The sequence below is a fragment of the Miscanthus floridulus genome, chromosome 15 (assembly GCF_019320115.1).
Source record: "Miscanthus floridulus cultivar M001 chromosome 15, ASM1932011v1, whole genome shotgun sequence".
NCBI lineage: Eukaryota > Viridiplantae > Streptophyta > Magnoliopsida > Poales > Poaceae > Miscanthus > Miscanthus floridulus.
The window spans coordinates 8,985,306-8,995,891 of NC_089594.1; the positions used below are offsets into that span (position 1 = coordinate 8,985,306).

The 10,586-nt window shown below is 43.5% G+C and overlaps 1 protein-coding gene across 1 annotated transcript; it reads left to right on the plus strand.

Annotated features, from left to right (window-relative positions):
- The first annotated feature begins 1,193 nt into the window (after positions 1-1,193).
- Positions 1,194-10,268, plus strand: LOC136506952 (uncharacterized). The gene is made up of 2 exons (XM_066501828.1): positions 1,194-1,367; positions 8,244-10,268. The coding sequence occupies exons 1-2, from the start codon at positions 1,194-1,196 to the stop codon at positions 10,266-10,268; spliced, it is 2,199 nt and encodes a 732-aa protein (XP_066357925.1).
- Positions 10,269-10,586: the final 318 nt, after the last annotated feature.

Genomic DNA, 10,586 nt, shown 5'->3' on the forward strand with positions numbered 1-10,586 from the left:
ATCTAGCTAAATTTGAAAAGTTTGGCCTGTATGAAACGTAAAACAACATTTATTTTGGGACGTAGAGAGTAGGCATTTCAAGTTTAAGCGCTCTGGTTGCATATAATTCATGAATAAATATACAAGTCCCCATCTCAATTCATAAGCAAAAGAAACGTACGCATACAAACCAGATAGTGATTAGATGGTCCATGCATGAAACTTTCGGGGTTAACACTTAAGAGACGATAGGATTTATCCAGGTTCGGACGTATATGCTTGCAGCCTTTGCAGGTGACAGGAGCAGGCTGACAATATAGGAGCTTCCCGTTCTGCCACTAAAATAATAGCACCTATAAATTCTTTAATAAATTTAGAAAATTACGAGCGCTCGGACTAAGTTGGAACTTACCCGAGTGAGCAGATTTCACCGCTGAAAAGCTAACTAGCTAGCTAATTTTTAACTCTGATTAACAATTATCCTTAGTCGATCCTTACTCTAAATTAGTTGATAAAATACTACTTTTCATACCACGAACTTATATGATTTTTTCTAGAATTTTTTTAGAATGATTTTTAGGCAACTAACTTAACCGGAAACTCAAATATAGTATTACGGGCAGTGTTGGCCTTAAACGGCCATGAAACAGTAAATGGTGCGTGGCGAGCTACACTACTACAAAATTAACTTTGCGTGGTGTTGCACTTTAATTAACGGAGACGGTCATAAAATCCAACCGCCTCGGAAAATACTGGACGATTAACGGAGGCGGTCATTTTTATTTACGGTTGACCGCCTCGTGAAATCGATTTACGGAGGCAGACATTTTAAGGCAACCGTCTCAAAAAATTGTCCATTTTTGGAGACGGTCATCTTATGCAGCACTATAAGGCCCTAGCTTATAGTGTTGCATAAGATAAGCGGCACTTGGTTTTTGGAGGCCCCAGCTCCCAGCCCAAAAAAACCCATCTCTGCCTTTCTATTGGGTCGTATATAAGCGGCACTTGGTTAACCCTAGCCTCACATCCCCCACTCCTCCCAGCGCCCCTCCTCCCCTTGGGCGACACGAGCACGACGCCCCTTCCGACCCGACACGAGCGTGCCGCCCCCTCTCCCTCACAGCGCAGCGCCGCTCTCCTCTTCCTCGCTCCCGACGCTCCCTCCCTCCCTCGCTCTTGATGCTCCCTCCCTCCCTCTCTCCCGGCGCTCCTCCATGGTGGCGTGGGGCCGCGCGGTGAGGCGCGGTGCAGTGGCCGTGGTGGCCGTGGTGGCGTGGGGCTACGTGGTAGCCGTGGTGGCGAGCGGCGCGGTGGCCGTGCTTGTGAGCGGCACGGTGAGGAGCAAGGGCGCAGGCAGCGGCAGCGGACTCGATCTGGCGGCGCGGAAGGTACAGGTCCCTCTGTCTCTCCGTCTCCCTCACTCTACCCTCTCTTCCCCTCTTCGTCTACCTCCCTCTTCCTTCTCTCCTTTTGTAGATCCGGTATAGCATGGAGGGCGCCAGATCTGGGCGATGTCGTGATGGGAGCATAGAGGGCGGCCGGCACGGAGGGTGACAGATCTGGGCGACGCCGTGATGGGAGCATGGAGGGCGGCCGACTGGCGTGGATCTGGCTCTGGGGTAGGGATTGGGCTCGCCGGTGGGCTCGAAAATGGGTTCGCTGATGGGCTCTGGGTGTTTTTTTTTGTTTTTTTAAACCATTAACCGAGGTGGGCATTTGCAAGACGCCAACCTCCGTTAATAGATTAATGGAGGCGGGCAAAGCAACCGCCTTCATTAATCTGCATTAATGGAGGCCTTTGATTGGAGGCGGTTGCAATGCCCGTCTCCATTAATCTGTTTTGACCGCCTCCATTAAACTCTGTGTAGTAGTGCTATTTTATTTAGCGGTAAATGGTAAACGGTAAACGCCTCAAATATAGTTTTTTAGATTATAGTATGACGCACACACACCCACTATTATGAACGCATGCAAACCCTACCCTTATGAGCACCTTTGAAGACTGGACCGGCAAATTCTCAAGACAAGATTGATGAAGTTATCATAGGTGTCTCGCTGTTGATGGGAACATTGCCTACTATTAAAAGAACTGTTGAAAGCATAATATATTACTCCCTCCGTCCTATAAAAAAGTCAATATGGGAGTCGTGCTGGTCAAATTTTCTTAAGTTTGATTAGATTTATAAAAAATATCAACAACATTTATATCTCCAAATAAGTATATTATAAAAATATATTTAGTGATCTATCTAATGGTAACAAATACGTACCATAAATGTTAATATTTTCTTATATATATTTAGTCAAAGTTAAAAATGATGACTTTTCATAAAGCGGGGATGTATGGGATAAGGAGAGAGTACCACTACGTAAAAAACGATTTTTAGCAACGGGTCGAATTTTTTGTAGGGGCGGCTGGTGATGGAGCCGCCCCTACAAATGGAACAGCAGGGGCGGCTGGTGATACGAGCCGCCCCTATAAATGAGGTCTGATTTGTAGGGGCGGCTCAATCACAAGTCACCCCTGGAATTTCTATTTGTAGGGGCGGCTGGTGATTGAGCCGCCCCTACAAATGCCCACGTATATATAGCTCGGATTTGTAGGGGCGGCTCAATCACCAGCCGCCCCTACAAATGACCCACATATAAAACAGCTGCAGCACTTCTTCCTCCTCGGGTCACTCACTCCAACCCGTGAAAGAAAGGTGGGAGGCATTGGGCACCTCCCAAAAATTGCTCTACTAAGGGGGAAATGTTTTGGTCTCAAATCCTTTGGTGGAGAGGTTGTAGAAGGTAAGAAAATATTATTCCACACTTTTTTTGAAGTTTTAATGATTGGTTAGTGAGTAATTAGAGTTTTGTTTTTCTCTCTCTTCTATGGTGCTTGAGCTACTTATAAAGCAAATTAGAGCCAAGTTTTAAATATACTAGGATAAATTAGGGAGGAGAACAAGATCAGTACCTTATTTGGTTCATGTTTTTTGATTTTAGTGAACAATTAGTTAGTTTTATGGATGTTTCATGTGCATGTGAATCTAGATCTAGGGTTTGGTTTTTTTATTAATTTTGTTTTTGTAAATTTATGTTTGATGAAATTGGACTAGGGTTTGTATGAAAGATATTGGGTAAAGTATAATTGTTGCTAATTATTGTCTTTGAAATTATTTATTGTAATCAATAAATATGTATTTTAATTATTTATGGATAAATGGGTCATTAATTAATTTTCCTCTACCATGGTGTGTTTGTATGCTTCATGTAATTATATTAGATTTATATTCATATATATCTGAAGTATATACAATTATTCTCAAGTAATTATTAATTTGTTTTATTTTTATATATATCTGAATAAGTAGTCCTTTAATGTTTGTTTTGTTGTTGTTGTAAAAGATGGAGCACAGGAACTCTTGGATGTATGGTTTATTAATTTGTTTTGTTGTTGTTGTTTACGTGAAGAGGTGGATAAATTTATTGAAGCCGCAAAGAAACATGCAACGACATTGAAAGAGAATAAGGATACAATTATTTGCCCATGTAAAGATTGCAAGAACCGTATAGCATGGACAGATGTGACTATCATCAGATCACATTTGATTATGCGAGGATTTGTTGAGGACTACATAGTGTGGATTCATCATGGTGAAACGGTTATTGTTAATGACGAGGATGAGGACGAATACGACGACGAAACCATAGAATCTCTGTCCCAATATTCAGCAGAGCTTGATGCACGAATGGATTTCGAGTTTGGCAATGAACAAGGTGGTGATGCTGGTGGTTGGGATGGTAACGACGAAGGTGGTGCCAATAATGATGGTGGAGCACGTGTTGGGATGAAGATGATTTGGAGGACATGATTCGAGCCCTTGGACCAGGGATTTTACTAAATAGCCCAAAAGGTCTAGAAAATTTGAAAAAGGTGATAAAAGCATCGAAGGAGACTGTGTATGGTGTTGAAAAGGGTTGTTCGACACATTGGACATTGCTACGTTTTGTGCTTGAGCTGCTCATCCTGAAGGTTAAGTACGGCTGGTCAGACTGTAGTTTCAATGATCTATTGCATCTCCTGTCATGGGTGCTGCCACAACCAAACTCAGTTCCCGCCAACACATACCAAGCGAAGAAGGTCATAAGTCCATTGACAATGGGGGTTGAAAAAATCCATGCATGCCCCAACCACTGTATACTTTTTTGTGGCGAAACGTTCAAGTTACATGATAAATGTCCCCGGTGTGGGGCTAGCCGGTACAAGAACAATGACCTTTACGGTGGGGATGAACCCTCCACGGGGAAAAAGAGGAATAAGAAGGGTACAAAAAAGGTGGCACAAGAATCTCAGCCCCCAGAGGACACTCCATTAGGCAACGATGCAAAGCAGAGGAGAATTCCTGCCTTGGTAATGTGGTACCTGCCAGTGACCGACCGCTTGAGACATATCTTCCTAAACCCTAAAGAAGCCGCACTCATGACATGGTGGGATGATGAGCGCAAGGTGGATGATGATAAGATTGCACACCCGGCTGATTGTAGTCAGTGGCAAAGGTTTGATGAGAAGGACAAAGAATTCAGCGATGACCCAAGGAATATATGGTTTGGCTTGAGCACCGATGGAATGAATCCCTTCAATGAGAGGATGAGAGACCATAGCACATGGCCAGTGATCTTGACCATGTACAACATCCCAACATGGTTGTGTCAGAAGAGGAATTACCTTCTCCTCACTATTCTTATTTCTGGCCCTAAACAACCAGGCATTGATATAGACGTGTTCGTCGAGCCTTTGATGCAAGAAATGGAGAGGCTATGGAGGCATAGGGAGCAGATGTACAATGCATTCCAAAAGGAGGACTTCATATGTAGAGCAATAATATTTGTTACTACCAATGATTATCCCGCGCTGTTTGCTTTGTCTGGACAGATCAAAGGAAAGACGGGATGCTTGGTTTGCTTGGATGGTACTACATGGGTGTACCTAGATGCATCCAAGAAGATAGTTTACCTAAGGAACCGACGCTTCTTAAAGACAAGTCACAAGTACTGCAGTAAATTGTTCTTTAGATTTTATGACAACGCCTTGGAGATTGAACCCCCTCCGGAGAGACGTCATAACGGAGAACACGTGTACAGAATGGTGAAAAACATACGCGTCGTCTATGGAAAGAAGAATCCGGATGGGACGAATAGAGATAGAAGCACACCTCCTGTCGAAAGCGTACCTTTCAAGAAATAATCGATCTTTTTTCAGTATCTGCCTTATTGGCCAGACTTGGAGGTCCCCCATGCCATTGATGCTATGCACGTGCAGAAGAATGTCTTTGAGAGTCTCATTGCTAGCTTGATGGACACAAGCAAGTTAAAGGATGGTCTGAAAGCATGAAAAGACATGGTGTACCTAAACATGATGCCACAGCTTCACCCAGTACCTAAGGCTAATGGAAAATACACTCTGCCCGCAGCGTGCTTCAACCTAACACCAGACAAGAAGAGAGCTATATGCACTTTCCTGAGGGGGATTAAAGTCCCAACTGGGTTTTTAGCAAATGTTAAGAAGCTAGTGTCGATGAAGGACTTGTCAAATAAACACTGCAAGGCTCATGATTGCCATGTAATGCTGACAGTGCTTCTACCTATTGCAATCAGGGCTATAAAGCCAGAGTTCTTGAAAATGGCCATCACCCGCATGTGCTACTTCTTTTCAAAGATATCACAGAAGACGATTGGCAAGCAAGAGCTGAGTGACCTACATGAATTTGTGGTGGAGACACAAAACCAACTGGAGATGTGTTTACCTCCTGCTTTTTTTGATATAATGCCACATCTCATGATTCACATGGTTCATCAGATACAAGCGCTGGGCCCTTGCTACTTGCATGAAATGTGGTCCTACGAGCGGTTCATGTCGGTTCTAAGTCGATACGTGCATAATCGAGCATACCCAGAGGGCTCCATAATAGAGGGTTACAGTACTGAAGAAGTCGTCGAGTGCTATCAAGAGTAACTAAAAGTATAGAAAGGGATTGGTAAACCCGATTCTCGTCACAAGGGTAGGCTGGCCGGGAAGGGCACCAGTGGTAGAAAAGTGTTCATCGACCATGATTACAAAGAGGTGAGTCGGGCGCATTACAGTGTCTTGCAGAGTACACAACTGATGCAACCGTACATTGATGACCACTTGGCTACCATTATGGCGGAGAGAAATGGTCGTTCGGATGATTAGGTCATGAAACAACACAAGCAATGACTAACTACATGGTTGAAGGACCAAAACATACCGCCTGGAGAAACCATAGACTCTATTACCATCAGTAGGTTGGCAGAGGGGCCATCGAGACAGGTGACATCTTGGAATGCTTATGACATCAATGGGTATACGTACTATACCCACGCAAAGGATAGTAAATATGTGAACCAAAACAGCGGCGTTCGAATAGAGGCTCTCGATGGATTGGGGCGAAAGATCCAATACTTTGGCATCATTAAAGAGATATGGGAACTTGACTATGGAAGGGATATAACGGTGGCCCTGTTTCGATGCCGCTGGATCAAACAACACCAACTGAACGAGATCGGATTGAGAGTCATGGACCTCAAGAATCTAGGCTACCAAGATGACCCTTGGGTGCTCGATTCACGTGTCGCACAAGTTTTCTATATGTTTGACCCACAAAGTAACCTCCCCCCGAAGAAGAAGATAAAACACGTGGTTGCCTCTGGGAAACAGCACATTATTGGAGTTGATGGCGTGGATGATGTTGAAGCTTACAATAACTATGATGAGATGCCAGTATTCACAGACTTTCCTAAGAAGATTATTGTTGTGGAAAAGAACCTCCCCAAAGACATATTGCCATGGGAACGAAAAGGTGTCAAGGGGAAAGACGTTACAGCGGGCTAGCTAGTTGTTGAACGTGGAGTGTTTGTGTAAGTGTGTGTTTGTAAGACTTCATTTATGCATGCGTGTGAGACTATATATTTATGTACGTGTGTAAGCACGGACGGAGCGCAATGGGGGCCAAACTGGGCTCCGACCCCCCCCCCCTTGTCCAAAACAAAAATATCAAATATTGCCCACGAAGCCCAATACTGAATACCCCAGACAGGCAGACAGCCCAACAATAGCTGAGCAGAGTGCCGACTCGGGGACTCTTCTGCAGTTCCGCCATCAAGGCCCTCGTCAACAGGCAACAGCCCCCTGGGCGCCCGCCTCCACCACCACCTCGAGGACAGGAAGGCTGCCATAGCTGCCGAGGCCGACGCTCTCCGCGGTGCCTCGAGGACAGGAAGGCCGCCATAGCTGCTGAGGCCGACGCTCTCTGCGCTGCCGCACGCGGTGCCCATAACGGCGTAACAACAGCCAACAGGTGCAATCCGTCCTATTTGCTTCATTAGAAAGGGTAAACAACATTTGATTTGTCTAAGCTGTAGCTGAGTAGCAACGATTGTAGCTTTTGGTATGGCGGAGATCAGTCGCGGTGGCTTGGTCCCGTGCCTTACGAATACCCTGAGTGGCTGAGTCCCTGACGGCTGACTCCCTGAGGCCTGAGCATTTGACCGGAGGTGCTCTATTTCTTTTCCAGGTGGTTTTGCACTTTTGCTAGATGCTTGATTGAAATAAAAAATAACTGGATGCATTTTTTTATTAGGTACCAACAATGGTTCGCATGAAAATTGTGTCTCTCCATTCTTTTTACAAAAGAAAACGAGATGAATCAGATGTTGGGGAAGAGGAAGATCAAGCTCCTCCAATACTTTAGCTAGGTGATTTGGAACCCCAAAGGCAAGAAGGAAATGAGGAAGCAGCAGCAGCTTAGTTAGATGAATTGGATCAGCTGAGGCAAGGAGAACAAGAAGCTGCAGTTGCAAATGAGTTAGATGATTTAGAGCCACAAAGACAAGAAGTCCAGGAAGAAGCAATTGGAATAGCAGAAGAAGATATGGAAGGAGCCGAAGCTGAGGAAGAAGAAAATCAAAGAAATGAACACATCATGTTTCGAGGCATTGAATTCTTGGAGAGAGATCCTGCATTGCGTCCACAAATTTGGCAATATCCAAATGACCAGAGAGACCAAGTGCGGCGAGCATACTTGCAGTTAGGTCCCATACAACCATTATTGAAGAAATACAAGCCTTCTGGACACCAAGGGCATCAACGCCGTTTCAATTATATTTGGTTCAGTCAATTTCCGTCTTGGTTGGAATATTCCGAGAGCAGCGACCGTGCATATTGTTTTTTCTGCTTCCTTTGTAGCAAAAATATAAAGAAGCGAGGTGGTTTTGATGTCTTTACAGCACAAGGTTTTGATAATTGGAAGAAAGTTAATGATGGGAAAAAGTGTGGCTTCTTAGTTCATGTCGGATCCACACCTTGCTCACAACACAATAATGCAGTAAGAGAATGTCAAGCTATACTGAATCAACCAAATCATATAGAAAATATTTTGGAAGAGGCAACTGACAGGGAGAAGGAAAGAAATCGTCTACGTCTGAGAACATCAATAGCAGCTGTTAAGTGGCTAACATTTCAGTCATGTGCTTTTAGAGGTCGTGATGAGACACCTCAGTCAAAAAATAGAGGTAACTTTATTGAAATGCTAAAGCTTCTTGGAGAGTTCAATCCTGAAATTGCAAGTGTAATTTTAGAGAATGCCCCAAAATATTGCAAATACACTTCACCAGATATTCAAAAAGAGATTTTAAGTATTTTTGTAATGAAAGTCAGGAAGCATATCCGTGAAGAAATTGGTGATGCCAAGTTCTCTATTCTTGTGGATGAAACATGTGATGTGGCAAAGAGAGAGCAAATGGCACTTGTTTTCAGATTTGTTGATATAAATGGTGTTTTACAAGAACGGTTCTTTGACTTGATACATGTAAAGAACACCAAAGCATTGACATTAAAAGAGGAACTATGTACTGTACTGTCCAAATATGGCTTTGACATCCAAAACCTTCGTGGCCAAGGGTATGACGGTGCAAGCAATATGAAGGGAGAGTTGAATGGACTGCAAGCACTTTTTCTTAGAGAATGTCCTTATGCATATTATGTCCATTGCTATGCACATCGCTTGCAACTTGCTCTTGTCGCTGCAGCAAAGGATGTGGTTCCTGTTACCCAGTTTTTTCAACATCTTCTCTTTATTGTAAACACGGTTGATTCATCATCAAAGCGTCATGATGAGCTCCATGATGCCCAAATGGTTGAACTTGCACGCTTGCTTGCTGTTGATGAGCTCGAGACAGGTCAAGGAGAAAACCAAATCCGTTCATTGAGACGTCCAGGAGATACTAGGTGGGGTTCTCACCTAGGCTCTATTTCCAGCCTTATGAACATGTTTAAGGCAGTAAGTTCAGTCCTACAGAATCTAGGCGCCGACTCAACAGCAGGTGCAAACCGTGCTGATGGAGATACTTCTTTCAGGTACTTGACATCATTTGAGTTTGTGTTTGTGCTGTGTATGATGAGGGAAATGTTAGAAATAACTGAACAACTTGGCCAAGCTTTACAAAAGAAATCACAAGATATAGTAAATGCTATTCGCCTTGTGCAAACCACAAAAGTACTTCTTGAGAAAATGAGATCTGATGATGGATGGGAAACTTTTTTTGGTCAAGTTGTTGAGTTTTGCATGAATCATGACATTCTTATTCCAAATATGGAAGAAACATACATTTTGCGTGGTGGCCGTGCTCGTCGTCAACCTGAACATTTTACTAAGGAGCGCTACTATCGAGTGGAGATATTTCGTGCAACCATTGATACCCAGTTGGCTGAATTAAACTTGAAGTTCAATGAGAAGGTGATGGATCTTTTGTCCATTAGTGTTACACTTGTACCAAGAAATGGATTTGCATATTTCCAAACAAAAGGGATATGTAGAATGGTTGAGAAGTACTACCCGTTGGATTTCAATCAGCAAGAAATGATTGGGTTAGAGCGTCAGCTAAACCATTTTACTATTGATGCTTCTACCAATGAAGACATGAAAAATATTTCTACCTTAGTGGACCTATGTCGAGGCTTTGTTAAGACAGGACGGCATAGAATCTTTAACTTGGTTGATAGATTGATCCGTTTGCTTGTTACTCTTCCAGTTTCAACAGCTACTGCAGAACGCATTTTCTCTGTCTTGAAGATCGTCAAGACAAGGCTGCGCAACAAGATAGAAGATCAATACCTTGCCAACAGTTTGCTTGTTCAGGTCGAAGGTGAAATTGTAGAACACTACACCTATGATGATATAATCTCAGATTTCAAGGATTTGAAGAACAGAAGAGCAGACTTTTAGGATTTGATAGTCCTATGACGTTGGACACATATTTTGGCTTGGCTTGTTTAATAGTTTGTGGTCACTTGCATTTTGTGAAATGTGACCCAACTATAAATATATATAACTAGCTAGTTTTAGTCCATAACTTGGTTAAGAGTAGTCAGACAGTCTCTGTAGTCACTTGATATGTGATTAGTTAAATTTATCATAGTATATATGGTTTTATTTCTGATGTCAACATATTTCACTTGTGTTTTTGTCAAGTTGGCCCCCCCTTGATTTTGTGCCGTGCTCCGTCGCTGATGGCAATGCGCCCGTGCAGGCGCCGCGGCGACG